Source organism: Rousettus aegyptiacus, unplaced genomic scaffold (genome assembly GCF_014176215.1).
Source record: "Rousettus aegyptiacus isolate mRouAeg1 unplaced genomic scaffold, mRouAeg1.p scaffold_m13_p_10, whole genome shotgun sequence".
NCBI classification, from domain to species: Eukaryota; Metazoa; Chordata; class Mammalia; order Chiroptera; family Pteropodidae; genus Rousettus; species Rousettus aegyptiacus.
In genome coordinates, this window is record NW_023416285.1 from 31,904,394 (window position 1) to 31,931,595 (window position 27,202).

Sequence of the window (27,202 nt, forward strand, 5' to 3'; positions counted from 1 at the left end):
GAGTCTGAAAATTTATGATTTTGTATCTTTTAACTTCATATTTAAATATTTATTTTTAGTCATTTTTTATTTCTGTCAATTTTTTAATGTCCTCAGCACATGTAAATAACATATACAATCAAGAATAAACAGACTTTTCAGAAGAAAAAAGCCGAATTCTCTTCTCTTTGGGTAACTGAGTACTTTGAAATCAGTAACTACAGCTGCTCTGTATGTGTGTGTGTGTGGCCAATTTCCACTTTTGATTATGTTAATGGTAGTTTTCAATGTCAAATTAATTGAGTCATATTCTACACCATCAATTAGAATAATTAGTATCGTACAGCTGAATTTGTATTTATAGACAAATTTCTGTATTACAGACCAAAAACGCTTGTATTTACAAAGTAAATTTGAGAATTAAGTCAACTCTATTAATTATGCATGTAAAATAAGTCACTCTTTCATCAAATATCCAAATGGTGTACATATTTCTTTTCTCTAGATTCTTTTGGCTATTTATCTCAGTTCTCACTTTTCTATGTTAAACACAGCTTCAATGGGGAGGATCAGTAGATCTTTAATAGAAGCACATTGTTCAATTAATAAAAAATCATACACTTTTTTTGTTTTTATAATCACCTCTGAAATCTTTTCAAGTATAAATTAATAGCTCTTGGAATACAATTTTCAAAACAGTGAGACACCACATGTATCATTGTGTTATAATTAAGCCCTGCCCTCCTCTGTCTGTACACCAATCTAGACTCTATTTAAACTCATAAACGCTCAAAAAAATGTTCATTCTGAGTCACTGCTGAAAACTTTTTGTTGCATTTCTGGTCAAGTCATCATTAAATTACTGCATTGTAGTATAACTGTTCGATAAAAATGCGAGACGACAAAATAATTGATTTGGAGGAGCAGCTGGTAAAAACAAAAACAAAATCAAAAACATAAACAAAAACAAAATGCTTTCCTATAGACCTCACAGAATGTTCAAGAAACTTACAGAATTTCCTTGTTTTCAGCCTTTAGGATTTGGAGGATCTCTTCTTTCTCTGCAGTCCTGAGGTGGTGAATAAAGACCAGGAAGCTCCTGGTGGCCTCAGCCTTGGAGAGGTTGTCAGGCAGCAGGTGTTTTCTGATGGACTGCCAGTGCTCCGAGAGCTGCAAAACATAGCTGCAGGCTCATACCCCATTTATAATGCTGAACATCCACAATTATAAGGAATGCTCTCTCCAAAAATAATTTTTCCTTGTATCTGACAGGCAAAAGAAGCTTTTGGTATCTTATCTTGATATACTTGATCACCACCTGCCCATATGACACTCCTGTGCCTCTCAGAGACAAAAACAGAGGCCTGCTGACCTTGTGTATGACTCTTCTGTAGGAGGACCATTTTGTCTATTAGTATTTAGCTCAAAAGACCTCGGGCTTCTAGGCATATAGGTTATTTTATGGTTACCCCAAGGGAATTATATCTGAGGCCAAGCTTTGACTACCATAGTGAAATTATGCAAGATTTTCATTAATGGCAGGATTTTCATTAACGGCAGGATTTTTTGGAGGGAATAAAATTAGAACTGCTGAAGAATTGTGTTAGCTTTCATATGTACTGGAACCTCACTGAAAATCAACTTTTGTAATAAGTTGACCTCCCTAATCTATCTCTCTATTTTATTGTTTGTATGAAATACCATGTTTTACTATTGCTAAGGTCTGAACTATTAGTTATTTGTATATCTACATTAAGTTGAATAGTATTTACATAAAGGTAATTTTCACATGCACTATTGTTTTGCTACTATAGTTTTAAAAATGGTAAATAGTTTTAATTAATGACACCATTCGGTTTTGAAATAAGTTAAAAACTTATTTTTCATAGTTTGCTACTTTTACCCTGGTTGTAAAGAATTTGTTAAATCCCGTTAGTGATCTCCAACTCTTTGACTATGAGATGATCAGCATGCTACCAGGTTTTAAATTATTCATTCCTTCTAATAAGCAATAGACATATCTTGTTCTTTTTCAAATCCCTGTTGGTTATCTAATCTTAAGAGGATATTGCAAAGAAAAATTCCAGCTGTACTTAGCTAAAGAGTTACTGGGTTATTTCTGAGAGAGCACATCAATCTAAAGTCAGATTTTTTTTTTTTCTTTAAAGCATAGTAATGGTGATATACCAAAGTTGGAAAAGTAAATTCTTCAAAGACATAAACCCTTCCTACAATAATGAAGAAATAGTTATCAAAATCTTAGATGGTTCATAATATTTGAAAACAGAGGGGAGGAATTATGGTTCACAATATAAGAAAAGATGATTGGTTTTGTTAGTCACTTTCCTAAATAATTTCTATGTCATGCAACATTAGAAAATTAACTGGAACATTAAATGATATTTAGAAGAAAAATAAATAAATAAAAAGAAAAACAAAATTTGAGAGTGATAATTGTATGTTTCATTTTGGTTTTTCCTTAATTCAGTTTTAGTATATTTGAGAAACTAGTATGGAATTAATGCCTTGTACTTTAAGCAAATTATTCTATTCTCAATGATTCCACTTTTCTGAACACTATTAATATCCAAGTTAAGAACATCTTCTTGGTAGTTACAAACTGAGCATGAAGCCAAGGGTCTGATCGCCTGATAGGGGTTAATTATTACTAAATGCTGGACCCTGAAGTCATTTCTGTGGCCACACATCAAAATGGATTCAGGCAAAAAGTAAAATTTCTCTTTGTTGGATTAAAAATGTTATAAGATGATCTACTCTTTGCTTTAAGGGACATGCTATCTCATTTCTGGCTACAATTGCAGGAAAGATTGGGATGTGGTAAGGAAGTGTTCCCTAATTTAGGCAAATAGCTTGGCATCTTTTTTAGTCCTTACAGCAATACTCAGAACACTGAGTTCAATGATACATTTCACCTGAGGACATATTGCTATTAAGTGGCAGAACTTTCAGGATTCAGACCCCTGCCCATACTCTTGATAGTATATTTCCTGCTAATTTCATTAGGCCATTGTCTCCCTGCATTCTAGGTGCTACTTTTAAAAAGCTGTCCTTAGGCCACAACACTTTTGGTCTGAGATGAATAGATGGTAATTATTGGTTCATTATCGTGTCATACATCCTCTTGGGTATATATTTTAGGCTATGTCATAACTCAGTGATGGCTGACAGTTCTTTAAAAACTTTCTTCAGAGAATTAACTGAATCTTCCTTTGGAGAAAGAAAGAGAACAAAATTTTAAGTCATGATTATTCCCATATTTGGTCACACAACGCAGTTGTTCACACGTACAGAAGGGCATCCTTTACACTCGCTCTGGAAGACCTGCCCCACGATAGAAAGAGCTTTGTATTTCGAATCAACTGCTTTAATTATGGCTGCGACTTGCTTTCCAGACATCAGTCTTGGGCCTGCTTCAGTTGTCTTCAGCTCTAATTTCTGTCTGTATAACCAAGGAAGAGAAATATCACATCAGCTGCGTTCTGTTGAGTGAAAAAGTTACTAATTGCCATTTCTTCGGCAAACAAGATAATAATTTACTCAAGTTGTGTTAGTCTTTGTATGTGTTTCAAGCTATATCTCCAGCAGTAACAGAAACCTCAATGTAATTTATGATATCTTTCTGGAGCAACAATTTTATCCAAAGATTGAAAATTTAAGTCTGGATTTTCAAAATATAATGACGAGAGAATACAGAAAAGAAAATTTGGCTGGATGCTGAACAAGGTATGTAATGTCACCTTTTTTTAAATTTAGCCCAGCTTTCTGAAAATGATATCTCTAATACAACCACATGTCACTTACTAAGACAATTAGGAAATCTTATTTTTCCAAAATGCTCTCAATGATATTTGTGCCTAATATGCTTTTTCAGAGCCTTGCCTCTCTCCCACCAGCAAGTAGAATCTACGTCCCTTTCTTTAAGCTTGGGCAGGACTCTGCAACTGTCCCAACTAATGAATGGCAGAAGTAACACTATGTGACCTCTAAGGCTAAGTCATAAAAGAAAGGGTACGTGTGTTTTCAAGCACGTGTACTTTTGCAGACTTGAGTTGCCATGTTAGAAGTCTGGCTACCTGAAGCTGCCATGTTGAGAGGCCACATGGGGATAAAGAGAGAGACATGAGGAGCCTCAGTAGTTTGCATCTTCTCAACTCAGACACCAGAGAAGTGAGAGTGGAACCTTGGAACCAGCTCTGGTCAGTGACTATCTGCAACTGCATAATAGACATCAAGCAAGGCATACCTAGTGGGCCAAGGCAAGCCCTAGAATTATGAAAGAGAACAATAAAAGGAATGCTTTTTACACCACTAAATTTAGAGTGCTTTATTATAGAGTAATGGAAACCTAATAAACTTGATAAATAATTAAAAATATTTATTTATATAAAATATATGAAAAAAATAGTACAATACAAAATTCTACTCCAGATGAGACTTCGATAAAATTTCCAGAACTTATGGTTTGAGGCACTTCTCCCAAAATTTTGCATCGTTTCACCTCTGACATAATGATTACTTCAGAGGAAACGTGCGAAACAATGGTATAAGATATAAAACATTTAATGGTAGAAGATGTTCTTCTAAATTAAAATCTGAAAATAACACATATTATTAGATTTGAAATTCCAGTTATTAAGCCTGTGAGAACTATTCTGACCAGAGAACTTTTTCAAATTAAAATATCAAACTCGAATATGTAAGCACTAAAATCATATCAAAAATCTGTCAAAGCATTTACTATGAAAATTTGTATGTGTTTCTTAACAACAAAAACAAAAGCAAAAAAAATCTCATGAAGAGAACATGAAAATGCCACAACTTTTAACCATAATATTGAAAACATTCGACAGAGAAATTAGAAAATAAACTAGAATTAATCAAATTGGTTGCCCTTTTAAAATTTAAATTCTATTCAATAAATAATTTTTAATGAAATTTTATTAAAAACACTAAGTATTTAATATATGCCACTATTATTGTACATAATGTGAGAAATAAAATATGAACAAGATATAGTCATTGTTTTCAAGTAGCTCACAGTCAAATGAGGAAGCACTATAAATATTTAAAAATCAAATATAATATAGAGGAGTAAAAAAAATTAAAATCTCAGCATTGTCTTACTTTGATACTATTTTGCCTGCAATGTTTCGTAGAAAATTCACCCCAAAAGTATGTGTCTCTTCTGAGAGCACAGCTATAACAAAGCTGTCTTCTATTTTATAGGTAGTGACAGAGGTGGTTTTCGAAGTGACACCGAAGACCTAAATAAATAAATAAATAAAATTTGTAGTTGTGACATGTGCTCAGCTTTTTATCTTTGAATTAAGTCAAATACCAAACTATCTTTTAATCTTCAAAGGAGCTTCCCCTTCACACCATCCCCCATCATTTAACCCTATAACACATTAAAATAAATCTAATCATTTGATATGATGTGAAACTATACCCTAAATGTAAATTATAAATGTTTCTCAGAAATATCTTTACCTTATTCTTCTATTATTTAAACTAATCTCTACAAAATAATTATTTGGATGCTTCAAAGAAAATGATATTAATCATACCTGATTTGGTGTTGTAAATCCAGACCTTTCTATTTTGCATGAATCTAAGGCCTTAATTTTGATCACTTTGTCTTGATGAGCCTGGTAGGTCACTTTACAATCCCCAGAGATATCTACCTAAAAATAAAAGTAAAAAAATATAATTTTGGGTATTCGCACATGGACCACTAGAATTCCAGTGGAAATTGGCTTAAAAATTGGGGCCCTTAATATATCACGGGAAGCCTCCTTTTTGTCCAAGCTGACAAAATAGGAAGACAGGATGAACTCATTGATGCCTGCAGCATGTGGATTCTTTTCCATCCTCCTTGGTTGAGTCTTACCAGTGCCTTCTTATTGCCCAAGGAATAATAAAAGATTTCCCACGTCTCTCTAATGTCTAATAAGAACTAATGGCCCGGTCATAATCAAAACTTCTGGTAAATGGGTAATTATGTGGCAAAGGGAGTTGACTTTTAATGCTATATCTAGGCTGTGTGTGTGTATGTGCACGTTCACACACTTTGACTAGCTGAGTATGATTATAAATCTTTAAAAACCTGTTGGATTAATTCAACTCATTATGTCACATCAACAAATTGAGTATAAGCAAGTGCATTCCAGTATGGACTCTGTTTAGCTGCCTCAGCCTTTCTATGGGCCTCTGCCAGCATCACACTCAGCCTCTACTCTAGCAAGCTAACTAACATTTCCTTGACCCAGCCCTTCCATCAGATTTTCTCACCCACTCCTAGGCTATCTAAATTCAGACTAGGAAACTTAGACTCAGCTCTGTCTTTGATTCCAAGTGTAGTACTGAGGGAGCCACTGAACTTCCCTAATTTAACCTCAGTTTCTTTGTCTATAAAAAGAAGGGGTTAGTGTAGACCAATGGGTCCCTAAACTGAAAACTCATCCAAATTATCTGAGAGAACTGTTAAAATAGAGATGATTAGGTCCTCCCTAGTATATTGAATCAGAATCTTTGCAGTGTATCCCGAGAATCTATATTTTTAATAAGCACTTCATTGGGCTAGTGATACACAGTGAAGCCACTGGAACACTCCCCAAGGTTTTCTCCATCTCTATCAATGAGTCATTCTATAGATCTCCTTAGTATAACTAAGTCAAATTCTCTTTACCCAGTGTTTGAGTACAAAAGGTATAAATGGTATTTTCATATATAAATGAGATTTTACTACTCCACCCACCTTTGCTGAGCATTACCATAGTAGTAACTTTTTAACTGAATTTCTACAAATAGAAACCTATACAAACAATTTTGATAACTCTATTGACAAATAAGATTTTGGATTTTTAATAATATTACCAAGTACCTCATTGGTGGTTCCAGAGCTTAACTGCATCTGAAATAGGCTGGCGAGGCCTCTCTTAAGATTTTCTATGGCTACTGGTTCATTTTCATGTGAGTAGAAGTTTTTGACCTAGGGGGGAAAAAGAACAGACATAAATGAGCAAAAATAGATCACATCATATTTGGTTAAATAAGTGGCAGAAAAGGTCAGATTTTTGCCCCTATGAATTTTGGGAGAAAGAAAGGCATAGTAGTGATAACAATGTCTCATACCATTTTGATAATTTAGCTCATATTTAAGAAACAAGAATAAAAATACAGGGAGCATTTTCTGGAAAGCAGTCTATTGTTTTTCACCCTGTATTAACTTCAAACACAGCACACGACTTAGAAATAGGGGACGGACAGACAGAACTTTCCTGTACAACTTCCCAAGGTCTATGGTAATTATAGCTGAGCACTTCTACCAGAAATATCCTGAATGCCTTTCTATTTTTCTTTAAAGCCAACCATAACTTCTCAAGTCAAACAGAAATTTTATTAATCATGCAATGAATTCAATTAATATCAATCTGAATGATTCAGTCTACATGAAATTTTGTACCTCAGAAGATGTTTTTCCTGAATTATCCAAACGAGTGCCTCAAATCCCTATTTTTATTTTCTACACATACTCTGCATAGTGACAGATTTATTAGGTACTTCATCCGGCCCACAATCAATTTTAGTCATTACACTGGACAAACCTATAAATATTGGAATTGTGTTTGTCCAGGTTAAGAGGGAGCTGAAATAGTGACCTCAGTGTCTGAAAATTCATGGTATCATATTCTCAAACAAAACACTGGCAATTCCTCAGATCCAAGGCTGAATTTCTGGTGTTCTATTTTGTAAACTGGGTCTTCTTACTTTTTAGGCATTACAGTGTATCTTCCTTTCCAAGATATTTGGGAGTATGATATCTTAAGATATCATGACTATCAGAGATTCATAACTACATAACTTGAGCCCAGACACATTCAGAAGGGCTCACTTGGTAGTGATGCTTACATGCCTCTGGTCCGTGACTATTTTGGCCTGAGTCTTAAATACTTAAGAAAGCAAGAGGAACCATTAAATGGGAAACTACTTGTCAGAACTTTGTGGTTCCATCTACGTGGCTGTCACAATAGTAATCTTAAATTTATTATTTCACAACAGGAACTGAGTAAGTTTTATTACATTTAAGCCATAAAACTGATTTCTTCTTTCAGTTCAAAATGAGCTCTGAACATCTGAGAGCACAGGACTCTTAACTAAATTCACAGTCTCCAGAGCTTCTGGAGAGCAGCAGTGGCACAACCTAGTTACAAACTTTAATCCGAGGGAGAAACAGAGAGAGATGAGTAAGTTGTGGAAAGGAGACGTAGGGCCTCTTCCGGCCAAATTTCGAAGGTCAGTTTCCTCTTGGAACCAGTAGGGATTATTCATATTTTTTCCTTAGGGAAAAAATGCTGCTATAGAGTCCAGTCCCTTCATTTATACATTCTTTAAGATTAACAGAGAGCAAAATTCCATTAACTGGCCGAACTGCAAAAATGAACAAAAAGGATTCCAGCAAACAGAGATTAATCATTTTATTTGGTCTACTTAGCTAGAGTTATTATATCTTTTAAATATGTTTTTGGTATGTATCTAAGTCAGAGCATAGCTGGGAAACAGCACACTAAAAAACAGACAAGTAAAGAAATATATGAAGAATTAGATTTTCAAGGTGTTACATTTCTTTTAGAGGCTCAGGGTGTGTACAGAAACCATACTGCCAGACTGAGAGAGCAAGTCAATGCCTAGAAACGACACAAAATAAAGGGCCAACTCAACAGCCATGTGGTTAATTTAATCAATACTGACAATGAAAGCCAAAAATAGAAATCTAGTAATTATCCAGTTAACTGGATTAGCAAGAAAGAGTCCCAGGCTGTAACTTGAGGCATCTTTTGCTTGTCAATGTTAATCAACTTAACCAGAAATCTGTTATGTTTCCAACTTCATTTATAATTTGTAGACAAAATTAGAGTCGTGCCGAAACACTTATATAGGGGAGATGAGTGAACGTGGAAAAAAGATGTATCTAAGTATTTTAATGGACTCTCTTTTATAATGTAAATATGGGGGCTTAAAACAGGGGGCTTGGGAAAGAAAAAATACATGCTGATGAGCATACCTGAAATCACAGAAATTTCGGGAAATAAAACTTGGTTTGAGTCTAGGGTAGAAAATACTCTTTAAGAAAATTGTCGATCAGAAGTTCAATCTTTCCTTTCATAATTTATCTCATAATAAGCGGAAGTGAGAGTTTCAATAATGATCTTTTCTGAGAGTGATGTGGCTGAAAAGTCCACATAGTTTCTTAGTCTCCAGGGTCATGTTTTCCAAGAACTCTATCATGCAATTGAAAGGTAGCACAATGTACTTTAACCTGAGGCTACAGTAAACCATCACAAGTCAGAGCTCCTTTAGAATTGTTGGAGTCACTGAAATAATGATGTGGCAGCTCCATCCCAGCCTTTGAACAGTGAGGACACTGAGTCTTTTGTGTCTGTGTGTAACAGACTTTGTACTCAACTGATATCTAAGGGGCTGTAAAATGACTGGTTGTCATTAAAACTACAAATGCAATTAATATTTTACGGGCTCAAGTATTTTGCCACATTGGAAAGCCAGAGAAAATAGCAGTATGTCATGTTGTTAACAAAGTTGTGACACATGAAAATCAAATGAGTTTATGGGTATGGCGAAGAATGAAATAGGCATGCTGAAAGTCAAACGCTTTCAGATAGAAGACAGTATAATGGTTTCCAGCATGGACCCTGAATTTAGACTCTGTTTTAAATCCCAGTTCTACCACTTGCCAATTTTAAGACCGTAGGCAATTTCTTTACTTCTCTTAACTTTTGTTTCAACATCTGTTGCAAGAGGATTATTAAGCAGTACCTGATTCCTTGGCCTGTCTTGAAGATAAAAAGAGATAATTCATGTAATACCCTCAGTCAATGGAGGCATTGAGTACTCAGTCCATTTAGTTATTATTAAGCAAACAATAAGCAAAGCCTTGCTCAAAGTCCAACTCATTTTAACATATAACCTTATTTATTCATTCCTTTAGTTTATAAACATTTATTGTGCTCATACTGTGAGCAAAGCACTGAATGTATAGAGATAAAGACACCACCGATGCCCATTAGAAGCCTACTCTGAGTGTGGATGGCAGACAAATAAAGAGAAGATTATAATACACTGTGACAAATGCTTGGATAGAAATAAGTCCACGGGACTTTGAGAGAATGTTGGAAAAGGCTTCCTGGAACACCGCATCAGTCAGTGCAAGATATAGTTCTGGGTGCTTTGGAGACAAAGAGCATGGAAGGGCACAATAGTGAGTGGAGGGCTGGACTATACAAAGGAATGGGAATTTTCTCTCCTGAAATCAATAATCTAGCAACAAACACAAGTGACCAAAAGGAAAATGATAAGGCTATGAGTGAGCTACAAAATGCTAAGAGGATTATAAAGAGGGCTGGTTACTTCTAAACAAGTATGAACTTCATAGAAGAAAAGGCCTGTGAGCAAAATCTGAAGTATGGTAAGTATTTTGATAAGTGGAGAAGAAAGAGGAGCATTCTTGAGATGGTAATTTCATATTTGGTTGTAGGAGAGGTGACCGTGCAATAATCCTTCTTTTTAGTACTTTAGATAAAAACATGCATCATGATGAGAAATACATTACATGTCTGAAATTTATATTTTAAACTACTTGTTTTCGCCTTTATTTTGAATCTAGAGAAATTTTAGAGACGTGGAATTTTCACTATAAGGGTCTCTTTCTGTTTTTCTACTTTAGTTTCTAAAATTCACCTTTACTAATGCATTTTTATACATATTAATATGTGGATTTTAATATATCCACATGTGTAATGCCAAATAATTCACTGATCACAATTGATTCTCGATTCCAAACACATTAAGACTATTTTAATAGACTAGAATCAAACCATAAGAAATGCACTTACAGGAATTACTGAGCAAATTCTCAAATGGATATTATTGTGTTTATTCATTACTTTAATATATAAAATGCTTTTCAAAGTCATAGTTTTAAAATAATATCAAAATGCTTTTTTAAAAAATCAACTTTACTTTAAAAATGCCATATCCTTTCAAAAGTTTCGATTTTGTACTTCTGCTAGATATTGATATTCTCATAACAAGTTAACATCACTTATCTACATTAGATAATTTCGTTCTCATAATTTGTCTACTTTCCTGAATTTATCTAATCATCTGTGATGAACATTTGTATTACAATATCTTTGTAACCCTTCCTAATTTAATAAAGAATATACCTTTTAATAATTCCTCTCAACAATAAACAAGTACTATAAAGATTTTCATTAAAATAGGGAACATAAATAGTTAGAAAATATGTGAATTCAATGCCTTGATTCACTTCTAAAACATTTAATTTGCTCTGTTTATTAGTTCTTGAAAAAATTTCATTTACCAAAAAAGTAGTGATACCATGATCACCTAAAAATAAGAGCTCTTGAAGAAAAGACAAATATAAAGTTGGAGGGAAAAAAAAGTTACTTTTACCTTTCCATGGATTAGATGAAGGAGTACAGGTCTTTGTAAAGCCTCTAAATTTTTTTTTCTTATAATTTTGGATGGATTTTTTCCTTTGAAAATGCTCTTCTCTCCTCTCTTCTGATTCACATTTTCAACATTTACATCCTTTATCTGGAATCGAGGAAAGAAACCTATTAGAAAAACTGTCTATATCTGTTTCCATCAGAATTTCTTAGGAAAAAAATGGTAAAGCAATAAACAGCGTTGGCCCTAATTTCTTCTGTTGTTTTTTTCAATTCATAATTCATGGGATCTAGCCATTAATGTTAAAAGAATGGAAAAGGTATTCAACAATTAGGTTTTTGAATTAGGTTGAATTACTGATAAAAGAATCTGTGACTTCAGGTTTATAATAATTGTGAGTAGAAAATAGCTGCTGCTATCTGCCTGATAATATTCACTTTCTGTACAGAATACTGTTCTATTGATAAATGGCTCAGAGAGATGGATAATAAAATTTTGATTCGACTTGGAAAACACAACACCTGTTAGAGACATCCAAAGAAGCAAGGATCACTTGATAAATGTATTTCAATGACACTTCATTATAAAGTATAACAGCAACTACTTCTCAGTTACAATGGAGCAAATTCTGGTCCTGTATACCTGTTTCACACTAACATGTAGAAGGACAAACAACTTTACTAAAGAAATATATTGCTTTTAGATCCTTCAAAAACAAACATGAAACACCATATAGTAAACCTGGAAGAAGCCCCCAAAGTCATCCAATTTGATTTCCTTTCTCAATCCATAAATCTAAAGCATCGTTACTGACCAAACACTGCCATGCAGAGGAACACCTGGTTCTTTCCTGAGGAAGAATACGGAAAAAGTTTACTCTTTCATTAGTGATTTCACCTTTTATTTTAAGGAACTCAAGAAAATTGGGAGGTCTCAATTTATATCTTTTTTCAGCTACAGTGGCCTCAATCATTTTTCACATGGCATGGATTCTAGGCTCCTCACACCCAAAACATTTCAAAGGGATTCTAGCAAATGCACCTATTACTATGACGTATAAAACTGGACATCATATTCCAGTTACTCACCAGGATATGCCTTCTTTTGTCTGCTCCAACAATTTGGAAAGATCAGATCACTTTAGCAAAAACTTCAAGACTATAGATCTATCTTATTTTTGTGATAGATAAACTAAATGAACATATAACCAAGAATACAACAAAACGAGTGCTGTTGAATGGTATACTTCTCAGAGACTTTGCTGACACCTAATGTTTGCATTTCTGGTTAGAAAATGCCCACCGTGATTTGAATCAGTTGGTCATCATCACCATCAGGATTTCTCCATAGTAGGACGACGTCCACATTAGATGAAATTCGGTAACCCACACTGTCTTGAAGTTTTTCTTTGCCCCGATTAAGAAAAACTTCAGTGGAATATGTGAGTTTGTACAGTCGGTCATTATTTAATGAGAGACCAGTTGTGTGACCTACATAAAAAATGACACAAGTGAAGTCTTAGTTGTAAGGCATACAAAAGGCCAGGGACTATGCTATCTTGCCATCAATGCATTCCTCATCCAGCACAATGTTGCCCAGTGGGAGCTGAATAAATATCTGCTAACTGAAATATGGTTCTACTTCTTCATCTGCTAAAATAATTGGCTCGAGCAACAACAAAAACAACAGCTAACAAACAAACAAATAAGCTTACATTCTGGAAACATTAGTTTGTATCCTTAATCAATTATCAGATTATCTAAATAGTGTCCTGGTTGAACTACAAAATATTTTTTGAAGAAACATTTTATTGCCTTTAAGCATATTATTTCTTCCCCCCTCCCCCAGCTTTATTATGGTATAATGGATATGATTTCAAGAAGAGGTTCAGCCTAGAATTGCTTTGTAAAATTAATAAAAATCATTTGTAATTAACATATCATTTAAATGCAATGGATCAGTGCCAAAGTAATTTTAGGGGTTAAAAGGCAGTTCCTTAAATCATATATTTTGAATATTTTAAAAATATCCCTCCAATGTAACTTTCTCTGTTAATTTAATTAGTAAAGTGTTAGTACAAAAGTACATTTCAAGGCTACACATATGTAAATTTAAATCAGCTGTTTCTAAATAAAATGTTTTACTACATAAAATTTTAGCAAAGGCTTTTATATGGCAGGGAAATTTAATGTCAAATAGTATAAAAGTCAGTATTATGAGCCAAAAAATTTATATATGGAAGAATTCACCCACTTTTCAATTCAATTTGACTTAATACAAAGAATTTCCTAGAGATGACTTGAAGTTCATGGTCATACAAACTTTTTAAAAAATATTTTCTACCTATAGCCCTCAGGAGGCAGTAAAAAAAATTCAGTATACGCTTTTCCTTAGTGCTAATGAGATTGCGTTGCCTAGTTAACTATGACATTTTTCCCCCTTCAGGAAATATGCATATGAGCAGAAGGACAAGAAAGGAGTCTGAGATGACTGAGCTAGAAGTGAGAAAGCTGAGAAAGGGAGTAAAATTACTTTGCAAAGACAAAAAATTGAGAAAAACTTTGAAAAGTCTTTACTATCTATTGTCTCCATTATCACCTACTATGGGCACCTACTGTCCTGAGGAAAAATGGTCATAACACATTGTCTCTAGTAAACTAAGTGTTTTATGTGCATTTCCTTATTTAATCCTCCCCAAAACCTAATGGGATAGGTACCGTTATTAATCTCATTTCATAGATAAGGAAATCAAGAGACACAGAGATTGTATATTTTATCCAAGATCATTCTGATAGTAGTGGAGTCAGAATGTGAACCCAGGCTGTCAGGTTGAACGTGTTTCCATTCTTAAGAAGTGAGCAAGAAATTCATTCATTCATTCATTCATTCACTCATCCATACATTCAATAGGGATGTATTGAGCACCCACTAGGTGGTGGGTACCTTTATAGGCTCAGGGGCTATACCAATTAATGAGCAGACAAAATGTCTACCTTTGTGGAGTTTATAGTTGAATGAGGAGGATATGGGCAATAAGCTTATATACTTATAAATTATATAAGTATATGAAGAAAAAAGAAACAGAAAAGGGAATAGGGATAAAGACCTTTGTGAAAAGGTAATATTCTAGACAAAGGCTTTAGGCTAGCCACATTTATATCTGTGGGAAGAGCATTCCCTTCCCTTTATCCCCACACTACTATCTCCTGCATCCTCTCCACAGAGGAAATAACAGATTCAAAAGCCCTCAGGAGAGTTCATAAAGGTGTAATGGAGGAACAGCAGGGAGGCCAAAGAGGCTGAAATTAAGTGAAAGACACAGCAGAAGAAGATAAGTTCAAATAGGTTCCTATGAGTGGCATGAAGACTTGGAGGGACCTTTGTAAAGACTTAGAATTTGATTTTGAGTGAGATGTGTAGTGAAATTACATAATCTGACAAACTTTTAAAGAAAGAGGATCAAGAAACAAGAAATAAAAATCTGGAAAAGTCAAGAAAAGGAAGTGTGGGAGTAGGTATCCAAGTGAACAGACATAGAAAAAAAAAATCAGACTATGTTTGAGCACAAAGTCAGGTAGAGCTTTAGTTATGAGATACGGAAGGCAGAAAAAGTCAGGAAAAACCTTGAAGGAGGCGAAGTCTGTGACTCTCTCTAGCCTCCCCTACCTCTATCTCTTCTATGTTTTAACTAGGGACACTGCTACAGGTTCAAAACTTGGCCTTCTAGCCAGGAAAGATATTTTGGCTAGAGAAGCTTTTTTCTTAATGACACCTATCAAATTCCATGTAAGGCATAAAGGAAGTACATCTTCTCTTAACTAATCCGTATAGTAATTCTACAAGGTAAGCATTATGTGACAGCTGATAAAAGCTGACTTTGTGTTCATCTCAACATAGCAGATATAATGCAGAATCTGACATTTAAATTTGTTGAAATCCAAATTTTGTGGACTACACAAATGTGTCTTCTGATTAAAATAACTATGAAAAGTTTGTAGAAAGGTAGGCTCTCAAATTTCAAAGCTTTCCAAACTATCATGTTGATCATTTTTTTCTTACTTTTACTTTGCTAGTAGTCATAAGAATGTGAAAAGAGTAGATCAGTTTTTGATTGACTTGCAAGTGATAGAGTACAAGAAAGAATGAGCCTTGTTCTCCTAAAACTTTTTGTTACTGCTTTCAACAGGCGATAAAGCCTAAAGTGGTTCAAATAAGTGGATTATGCTGTAGTGTTGTCCCTGCTATCCTTTCCTGTTTGGTAAATGTTTCTTTGTTTATGTGTTGAGAGCTCTGGTAACAGTGGACAATGTGGGCATGTTCTATTGACATTGTTGACTTTCTTTCTTAGGGCACTGCTCTTTAGAGTAGGCAGAATGGTTTTTTTTTTTTTTTTTTTTTTTGAAGTAGATATTAGAGAACACCAGAAGAGAGATCAATTTTAACCCCAAAAGGAGTAAGTACCTCTTCAATGTGCCTTTTCAAGTATATTCAGAATTTTTAAGTGACTGAAAAGCAACAAACTCTTAGTTTCCAACCATTTAAGAAATATCTTAAAATACTAATTTATCAAACTTAGATGAGTACAAGAGCACAGTTAATTGGCTTAAGCAAGAAGACAAAGATAAATTAAAAGTGAAGTTTGAAAAAACATGTAACCATGATAAGAATAATAGGTAATGAAATTTAGGATTCCAACGAAAAACAATAAGGCTGGAAGTAAAAGAGTAGGGTAAAAGATAGGGATGTAAAAAAAAAAAATGATTAATATGAATGAACTGAAAAATATGGGCACAGAGAGAAAGAGTGGAAGTGAAGAATCAAGTTTAGAGGTGACAAAGTTAAATAGAAATTTTAAGTGTGGATTATCAAAAATAAAATTACTATAAAGAAAACCCTAAAAAGGCCATGAGAATAGACTCACCATTATAAAATACAATTCAGAAAAAGCAGGGAATACTTGAGTCTTTAGAATGTTCACACGCATATCTCTTCTAAATAGAACCTCTTCTGTACTAATCCTAATCCCCTCCTCCATTCTCTTTATAGTGCAACCTGCACTCAAAATCCATCCGAAACAAAAATTTTCTAAGAAATTGCATTGACAATTAAATTTTAGACAAGTTTCGAGGTGATACATAGGATCCCCAAATTTATAATGGCCTGATTTTGAAATAAACTCTTTACAAGTAGTTTGTCTGTTAAATGTCGATTATTATAGAGGGCAAGGAATCTATAATTACATCATGGTATTATAATGCAAAAGGTTATCGCATCTAGGTAGAGAGAGAATTGTCAAGTCCTATACTTCTTATTTATAACATTTGGTACAAACATCTTATACTGTGAAGCTAATGACACTTAAGCTTTGGGGCCTTCACTTGCCCAGCCTCATTTCAAGGTTTAGAAGGGGCCCTAGCAATGTGGGCACATGCCATATCTTTTTTTTCCAATGACATTCACAAAAGTAAGATATTTTTGTAATCTTTTTCCAAAGATGGCCTCTAAATTGCATAAGCTTCAGTTTCTAAACATCTGGATTTACCACCGAGCTTGAATACAACAAACTCTAGCTATCTGTCATCTTCGAAACCTGTATGTCATTGTTGTATGAGTACACGTGCAAATGTGTATCCTTAAATCTTTCTAAGTGCATATATTTGAAAATATCAAGTTATCCAATTTTCTCATTTATAGGGTGAGAAAAAAGAGAAACCTACATTAACCACTATATTTCAATTATTTTTCTCAAAATAATCACGGTATTGGTTTGATATTATGGTGTACAAATCACTCATATTTCAAATATACAACAGTTTATTTGACAGATAATAAAACAGTAAACTTTCTATATAATAATCCTCAGTCAGCTATAATTAATAAACCTTTAAAATTTTCTCATTAAAATTTTTTTCATCCAAGTAGAGACTATATCTTTAAATACTAAACAATTTAGAAACTGGTAAAAAAATATTATCTTTAGTTCGAGAACCTAAAGTGCCATTTACTTAGGTGGAATAATACAATTTTAAACCTCCATTTATTGTTCCAATAACAAAGATTGCCTTTTTCCCTCATGTGGAAATTTTCCATGCAAAAAATCTTGAGAAAAACTTCACTTTATGATCAAAAGTCACAGTCATTAAAAAAGACTTTTAGAAGTTTACATATGAATTGTTTTATATCGATTACTTATACGATTATTAAAATTGGACCTTATCATGCTAAGTTACTGTTTGATCAATCGGCTTTCATAGTGCACTCTTTTAAGAGATTCTAAAAAGCGATAACTTTACTGGTGAAACATTTAGCTAGCAATACTATTTTTCCAAAGATAATAAATCTTCCTTCTTAAACCTATAGTTCTATTTTCTGTAATTCACCAATTGTGATGATTCTATCACTTTTAAATAGTAACTGAATTAAATACATGCTTTGCCATTTCATTCATAATTCTTTAGCAAATCAAATCCCTGCATCATTGGGTCTTAATCTTTTTGATGTCACATTGCTAAGCAACTAGAAGAAAATTTAAGAGCTGTTTTTTTATCCTGTTTTACAATTCAAATGAAGAAGCTGCATTCAGTGAGTGACCAATAGCAGCAGGTAACAATAACAGGCATCTTTTTTCTCCCTTTTAAAAATAGACCATGAATGAGAAAATGAAGCAGGAAGCACACTAGTCTGAGGGACTGTAACTAAAAGGAACGTCCTTTTTTTTTTTTTTAATGTATGGAGGAATTTAAATTCAGTTTTCATTCTAACCCTTCACAAACACTCCATATACATGTTTTTGATGATGGTTTAGTTGGAAACTCTTTCTCTAGAGACACACACAATTTTCCCACAACAATTAAAATTAAAGTTTAGCAAAAGGCAAAACAAACTTACCTTTAACAGAAGCTGAATATGAGGAAATAAAGCAGAGAAAAAGCACAGCAAGAAGAATCATATTGACTAGCCACCCTCTAACGCATCCAGTTCCTAGCAAGGAATCACTGAGAGTGGACTCTTCTTATGGCAGTGAGGGAATGCCCCTTCTTAGAACCTGCAACAGTAATGTTTATCTTCGAGGAAAGGTCAGATTCCAAACTCCAAAATCAGGACTAAGTTCACCAAAGAGATCCTTATTAATGATTAAACATAGGTGGGCTGTAATTTTCAGTTTTTCACTTTTTTTTTACTCAATAAGGAAAATCAAGAAAATTTTCACTTTTGAGAGGAAAACTAAACCAGTCTACCTTCTTGTAAATTCAGAAGTACTGAGGAACATTTGAGGAAAACCGGTGGTGATGGTTTTTTGCTCATAATAATAATCATGTCTATGATATTAAATGCCTGTCTTCATATTTTATGTGGGAGATGGTGAGGATTCTCAAACTCAGCTAAAATTAATTGAATTTCACTATGTCTTAAATGCTCATGCTCAAATTTTTTTATACTATGTATATGCTATTAGACAAAGTCACTGTGAATTTTAGGCTTAAATTTAAAAATTTTAAGTCATATCATCACCAATCAGTTCAAAATACTATTAGAATAGACAGAACTTCCATTTCTGAAACCTAGATGATTCTCCTTATGTGTGAGACTATTGTGGGTTTGTAACAAATCAACACCATCTATTATTAACATGCTAGCAGGCCAATCGAGAGTGTCTGTATATGTGTGTGTGTATATATATACACACACACATATACACACACTCAATTGGAGATAGATAGATAGATAGATAGATAGATAGATAGATAGATAGATAGATAGATATAGATAGATACAGATATACGTCATAGTAGACCTCTGGCTATGTCAATGACAAGAAACATTTGTCAGACTCCCCATATTGGCAGGATGGAGTGCCCTGTGTTTTCTGAATCCCATTTCTAGGAAGAGATTCAGAGGTGGAATTTCAGCCTTTTGCTACAGAAAATTAACTAGGAAATGTCTATAGAATCAAAGCAAATGCCCTAGTATGGCTAAGGCCATGCTAACTAAACCAACTCTTATCCTTATAAATTCCCATGAGGGAGACCTGATATGAACAAAACCTACTAAAATGAGGGGTTTGGGTGGTATGTGGGGTTATTTTGGCAAAGAAGGAAATAAAGTGCCAGTAAAGGGTTATTTGAATGAATTTGAAAATACTGAAGGCCATGTTTAAGTATAAAATGGATTCTTAATCTACCCCAACTTACTTAAAACCATTTTCTAGAAACTAACCTTAAGCTTAAATTTAGACAACCCAGCTAGGGCCACAAAATGAAATGAAATTTTAAAAATCTCCTAAGCTTATATAAAGAACTGAAAGATGAAAATTGTTTGTCTTTGTCATCTATTGAGATTAGAACTTCATTCGCTATCATAAGTTTTATATACAAATTATGGCTAAAGTACCTATACAAAAATAAAATGTTTGGTTGTGACTATCATCTTAAAGTTATAAATAATAAATTTTCCCAGGGTAAATAACAAAGACAATTCTTAGAAAAATACTTTTGTTGAAGAAATGTACATTTTTATGAAACATAGGTATTATAAATAGAAGGCAATGTAAAAGTTCTTTATTGCTTTATGTTTGAATAGGTTTCTACATTTCCATAATTTCTGTACTCCATACATAGGGACATGAAGTCATATAATTACTTAAATTTTGCATACTTATTTAAATTAAGGACTAGTTTGAATCTATGAGAACTGTCTTTTGTATTTCCATTTGAGGTTCACAGTTGCACAGACCTTTAATGTTTGTAGTTAGACCAAGTGGTGCATTATACGTGTCTCTTCGGGTAAAGTACCATTCGTTGTTAGGTGTTTGCCAGAGTCCAACCAATAAAAAGCATATTACTATTGCCTAATAAAATACATGTTGTTTCACTTGAGCATTTGATTTCTACTAGAAAGCTCCTGTAAGTCACTGTATTAGTCATTTCAACATAGATTGTTCAAATAAGGCTGCTTCTATTGGTAATAAATAACATCATCCTTTTATATTTTGTTCATTGCTTTTTTTTTTTTTTCCACAAAGACATTTGAAAAACAGGATTGCTCCACCAGAGATGAAATAAAAATGCCAAACTCTTTCCAGACTCAGTGAATTTTGTATACCAAAGAAGAGGCATTTCCCTATATTGCTTTGTTGATCATGCCTATTTAACATGGCATGCGAAGCAAGACAGAAGCACAGCACAGTACAAAAAAAACAGGATCTGCCATCTATGAAACAATTACTACTTACAATACACTATGTTACAATACACTTTACATTTTTTTATAGTATATCCTAAGAAAAATCATTTTACATATTAGAAAAATGGGGCTCAGGTTAATTTAGTGAAATGATTTAAGAAAAACAAATCTTGAAACCTTAATCCAATATATTCTCCTTTAATTAAAAAAAATTAGAGATTGAAAGTGGAAAAAATGATTTCTTATGGATAGCATAGAATTATTAATTGGGACTGTCCTTTAATAAGTCTATCACGATTTTGTATGGAGGCTAACAGAGCACTTGGTTGTTGGCAGTTAGATGTTCTGGGCTGGACTTGCAGGGGGACAAGCTGATCTGTGCTAACCAGGTCAAAACCAAATAATAGATTTTAAAACAATACTATTGCATGTAATTCCACTGGTAGTACATAGCACTGTGGAATACTTGCTGCACCACTATTTTTCAGTAATAAATAAAAGAGACTCTGAAATAAAGGTTGATGATTAATTCCGAAGTACAGTTGTGTTTCTGTTCAGTATCAGAGGTTGTTAGGAGTTAACACATTTTCCTTGAATTATAAGATAAATGAATTTCACCCCATTAAAGGCTTGAAGAAAGTATATTACCCTACTAGATATAGATATAGTAAATCAGAATGTGTGGTAAATATAGAGGAAATAAAAGTCTTTATAACATCAGAACACTTCACTCTGTTCTTAGAAAGAATTGATAAAATTTTTTTAGAGGGGCACTTCAAATTATCCCTAAGTGGTCATGAGAAAAACTAATAGTATTTTTGATTCAGTGAAAGAATTAGCATTTTCAAGGAATCCTGAAAAAATATTTGTTAGATTAAGAATATTCTTATAATATGATGAATGTTTTATATCATGGCAAAGTTATTGAATACATATACTATTTTTAAAGGTACTGTTTTAAGAATTCTGTTTGAGAAAATAAATACCCACTAATTATCTTTCCTTGACAGGAGTAAACTTGAGACTTGGGTTTGAAACATTTGGAATAAGGCACCCAAAAAAGGTTAGTCATTTTTCAGACAATCAAAAGATCTTTATGAATCAATAACAGTCACCCTAAAAGGAATCCTTTATATTATCTTCATCCACACAAAACTGAATTTCTAGCATTTAAAGGAGAGAATTGATGCTCCTTTTTCTGTAGATGAAAAAGATGGCTCTTTTGTACAGAAAATAAAATTTAAATTTTGGTCAGAATAACTTTATTTATAAAAACAGTCCGGAAATTTCTCATATAGCTTGTTTCCAGTTACCCCTATTATTAATATCTTATATTAGTGTGGTAGATTTGTTAATACTGAGAAACCAATATTGATATTATTAACTAACATCCATACTTTATTTAGATTTCCTTAGTTCTTATCTATTTTTTTACCATTCCAAGATGCCATCCAGGATACAATATTACATTTAGTTGTCATGTGATCTTATGTGCTTCTTGACTATAAGTTATTTGGAGGATGCTCCTTTATTGGAATTTATGGGATGTTTTTCTTGTGATTTGACTGGGCTTATAGGTTTGGGGGAGGAAGACCACAGAGGTGCCATTTTCATCACATCATATCAAAGGTACAGGCTATCAACATGATTTATCACTGTTGTGTTGACCTTGATCACCTGGCAAAGCAGTGTTGTCAGGTTTCTGTAAAGTTACTCTTTTTTTCAACTTTCTTTTCCATATTATACTCTTTGGAGAGTATTATGTGCAGACAATGCTTAAGAAGTAGAGAGTTATATTCCTTCTCCTTGAGGGTGGAGTATCTATATAAATTATTTGGCATTACTCTGCAGGAAAGATTTTTCTCTTCTCCATTTATTTATATCATTTATATCAGTATGGACTCATGAATGTTTTATATTTTGGGTTATAAGCCAATACAACTTTATTTCTATAATTGTTCCAGCTATGACCTTTGGGAGCTCTTTTAGTTGGCTTGTGTTCCTTTAATATATTCCATCCATGTGTGTAAGCATTTCCTTAATTTCTGGCACTACAAGATGCTCCAATTTCAAATCTTGTACATTTTCACCCCAAATTTAGAATCAGTCATTTCTACAAGGAGCTCTGGTTCCTTTTATTGAAGAATGGTATTAGAAACCAAGATCTAGGCACAGAGTGTTATTTGTACAATATTGAGTCCTCCCAACCCATGAACGTAGAATATCTCATTTATTTAGATCTTTATTTTTTTCATCAGAGTTTTGTAGTTTCCCTCATATAGATCTTGTATATGTTTTGTTAGATTTATACATAAATATTTCTTTTTGGGAGGGTTCTATTTTTTTTTTTTAATTTCAAGTTCTAATTGTTCATTGATAGTAGATAGGAAATCAATTCACTTTTGTTAACCTTGTATCTTGTGACTTTTCTATAATCACTTCTTAGTTCCGTAATTTTTTTGTTATGGATTTTTTGGGATTTCTTTACATAGACAATCTTTCCTTTTCTTGTTTTATTGCACTAGCTAGGATTTCCAGTATGTTAAATATATATGTGTACTTTTTATATTACATATTCTTTTCTGCATTCTGTCACCCCTCTTCAAATCTTTTCTCCAACTATATTTCTGAGTTTTTTGTTTTGTTGTTCTATCTTATAATATTTAAAAATTTTCTCATTTTTAAATATTAGGTTATACTTTTCTGATTTTTTCCTCTTTCATATTCGTTTTTATTATAACAATTTTTAATAGGATTCAACTATAATCCTTTTTTGTGGTATATTTTTAGGCTAAATATTATTCTGTACTTTTCAGGGGGGAAAGTAGGTAAAATAACTTTTCTAGCCTCATGGTTCTAGAGCTTCTTTTTCTGATGTTTTCATAAAGTGACACGCATGTACCCTTGTCATTTCTGAGCTCTGTCTCCTCTGCTCTCCCACATTTACTTGGACATTGTTTTTTCCTTTGCCTCTATTGCCCCCTGTCCTGTTCAATTTGAATTCTACTTTCAGAAGTTTCTCCTTAGCGTTGGGCTTTGTCCAAGAAGGGAGATCAGGTTTAAGTTATGAGAGTTCACAAGTCACACACTCTTCTAGTACTTACAGATCTTCGCACTCATCCCTCTGCACTTAACCTGAAATTATAGCCTGCCAGTTTTGCAGCTGCTCTCATATTGGTCTCCCTTACTTTTCAGTGAATACCTGTTGGCAGTTTTAGGGTCCTCCTATTTTCATAGCCTTTAGGTGCTATGTTGCCTTCCCATTATTTTCTCCTACGCAGATGTTAAGTTGAAGGTTTGTTCCTACTCACTCACATTTTGAGCTTTATAAGGATTTTTTTTTTTTCACTTAGTTATGTTGTGGCCATAATGTGTTTGTTGTCATTATTGTTGTTTTGATATCTTAGATACTCTACCTGTTTTTATGAGGAGATTCAAACTACACTACCTCCACGGTGATTTTTCTAGGGTCTTCAATATCCACATATTACTTAGGAGGAGTGAATAAGGGATTTAAAAAAATTTTTAAACTTTTCCTATATTTTTTAAATCAATCAAAATGTAAGATGAAAATGATTCTAGATGATAGGTTGATTCAGCTTTTAGGTACATTTCAAGTCATTTCAAAAATTAGTTTATATTTGGTTTCCTTAACCTGAAATTAACGTACAATTGTCCTTGGTATCCATGGGGAATTGGTTCCAGGGCTCCCTGAAGATACCAAAATCCATGGATGCTCCAGTCCTTTATATATAATTGTGTAGTATTTTCATATAACCTATGCACATCTTCCCATGTTCTTTAAATCATCCCTAGATTACTTACAATACCTAATACAATGTAAATGCTCTGTAAATAGCTATTATACTGTATTGCTTAAGGAATAATGACAAGAAAAATGTCTGTACATGTTCAGCACAGCACAACCATTGTAAGCCTAAGCATCGGCAACTATGTAACACGTTTTTCCCAATAGTTTCCATCCCCGGTTGAATCTGAGGATACAGAAGCTGCAGATCTAGAGGGCCATCTGTACTCACAATAGAGTTGTACTCACAACTCTATTCCCACATCTCCTCACTCCCAACTTGATAAAGAGTACTCTCAGACTTAATATCAGAATTAGACTTAAAATAATTAAATTTGTAATCATTGCCCAATGTTCTCAGGCCAAACATTTGGAGGAGCTCATAAATCTATTAGCATGTTTTTGTATTCTAAAATTCTAGTTCTATCTGTAGCTCCCTTTTCACTCTATAATCTAGTACAATTTAATAAACTGGCTGCCAGTTGTCTGAATGTGGTTCACAGACATGTTTTGTTTAGCCTGCTCATTATTAAAAAAAAAAAAAAAGTTGACAGCACTCGAAAACCAGGTTTCACAAAAAAGTTCAATTTCTGGCTGTTCTTAAAAAATTGAGATCTGTAGGCCCATATTCCTACTTGGAACTTGTACCCTGATTAGAGAATGTGCCCTCATGTTTGTGGCACTTTTCTCCCAGATATCTTTTCTTTTTTGTTATTTTCTAGTCCTCATAACCATTATAGGTTTATAACCATGGACTAACATCTCTTTGATTTCAACCTCTTATGATGGCTTTAACTACTAAATATACGATGATTTCTAAATGTTTCTACTTAGATGTCCTGACAACTCCCCAGAACCCACATATTCAAAACCAAACTATTTTTTTCAAGACCAATTTTCTTTTACTATTCTCTAAATAACCCAGTTAACACAATTACATTCGTACGGTTGTCCAAATTAGAAAAATCTTTAGGGCTATTTTCTCTCCTTTCTTCCTAAGCCTACCCAGAGCTTTTCAGTCATGTGCCAAACCATGACATGTCTTTGCTTTCACTGTCCCTGATATTTTAAATACCTTTCCTATCTTCATACCTGGAAAACTCCTACTTACTTTCTAAGATGGAGCAAACTTACTCAACTTTTGAAACTATGTCTCCTGACTCCAGGAGCATTTAGTTGCTCCTTTCCATGTACAAACATCTCAAGCACATTACATAGTATATAGTCTTTACTTACTGCTGGTTCTCCTACTAGATAGGGATTCCTTAAGGACAATAATCATGATTTAGTTATCTTTGTATTGCAAATACTAAGACAAAAATATGGAACTCAATAAATTTGTCAAATAAACATGAATTTTACAAATCAATGAAAATAAGATTATTTCATATCATGATTTTACTTCCCTATACCTTTCATATGCTTCCATCTTTGGTTAAATCCTACACCCCCCCCCCCCCCCGGTACTTTTTAGGTGCTTGCTTGCTTTGGGTTGTACCATGACCATAAAAGTGAAATGGCATTGTGAAAAAAAAAAACAACTTATTGACTCAACTATTAAAATATGAGGGTTTTTAAAGTAACTTATTTTTTTTTTTAAATATCTAAGGATGCCAGGTATTACTTCTGAAAAAAAATGTAATTATTCATAAAACAGATCTCAGAAGGGCAACTGAACAGCTGTTGAAAGATATGACACATCACTATGCCAGCCTGAGTTTAATGACCTACATGTGAAAGGCTACATATCTAATTACTAATCCTTTCAGCTACTCTTTGCCCTGATATGGAGACAGCTGAAAAAAAGATGCCCTACTAACAAATCAGAAATGGACACAATGTTCAATTAAGAGATCTTTTAGATTTGAAATGAGGAAGAACCAGAGTCCCACAAAAGTGTTACAGTTCAGTTTTTTGAAACATATTTAAAGGTTTAAAGCAAGAGTGATCTTTTGTGACTAAATTTAGATAAATTATAATTACTTCAGAAAACTCAAATTCTGAATTTAATTTTTATTTATTGCACCTTTAAACACGTTCAAATAAGTTTTCAAATATCAAGAATAATTTACTTCAGAATTGTTTCCATACCGACAGTTTATGCTTATCTTCAAATTCTGCAATAAAAGGACCAAATAAGAAAACTAACCAAAAAATGACAATCTACAGGATTGTTTCAGTTCTCCCTCCCGTTGACTTGCTCTATATAGCAAAAAAAGATTACATAAGATCAGGTATATAAAAACTGAAATATCACTTGTTTTGTAAAACAGCATAGGAAAAAACAACTCAAAAATGGAGAGTAAGATTTCCGGCTGTAAGCAAGAAAAAAGGCTTAAATATTCTAGATTAAAATGTATTACTAGGAATTCCACTGTTTTAATTTGATTTTCCATTTGAATTGTGTAAAATCATGTGATGCTGACATTCTTCTGTATATGTTATAGTTAGGCACTGTTGCTTTCCTTTCATCTCTAGCACAAAAGAACTGAGTCCTTCCTCATTGTTTCGCGTTTTTAATTTTTAAGAGTATAAATGTTTTAACCCGCCTCCCAACATCCCCACGGGATCACATGAATACAAAATCGCAGAGACACACGTGCCTTTAAGTAGAAAAACAGATCACCTCCCACACTAAAAACCCTAACTCCTGGCCCCGCCCCAAATTAACTCCGCCCTCCCCGCTCCGTTTTTCCCACTGCGGGTGTGGAGTTGGCGCAG

General features: G+C 33.5%; 1 protein-coding gene across 1 annotated transcript in view; it reads right to left on the reverse strand.

Moving 5' to 3' along the window:
* Positions 1 to 18,531, reverse strand: part of LOC107517921 (microsomal triglyceride transfer protein) — a 42,475-nt gene extending 23,944 nt beyond the window's left edge. The window contains exons 1-8 of the mRNA XM_016159110.2: positions 18,379 to 18,531; positions 12,793 to 12,980; positions 11,494 to 11,637; positions 6,884 to 6,991; positions 5,568 to 5,684; positions 5,125 to 5,264; positions 3,289 to 3,439; positions 992 to 1,149 (exon numbers count right to left, since the gene is read on the reverse strand). Of these exons, the coding sequence (XP_016014596.2) occupies positions 992 to 1,149; positions 3,289 to 3,439; positions 5,125 to 5,264; positions 5,568 to 5,684; positions 6,884 to 6,991; positions 11,494 to 11,637; positions 12,793 to 12,980; positions 18,379 to 18,439 (1,067 nt within the window). The 5' untranslated portion in view covers positions 18,440 to 18,531. The remainder of the gene's footprint in view (positions 1 to 991; positions 1,150 to 3,288; positions 3,440 to 5,124; positions 5,265 to 5,567; positions 5,685 to 6,883; positions 6,992 to 11,493; positions 11,638 to 12,792; positions 12,981 to 18,378) is intronic.
* Between the last annotated feature and the right edge of the window lie 8,671 nt (positions 18,532 to 27,202).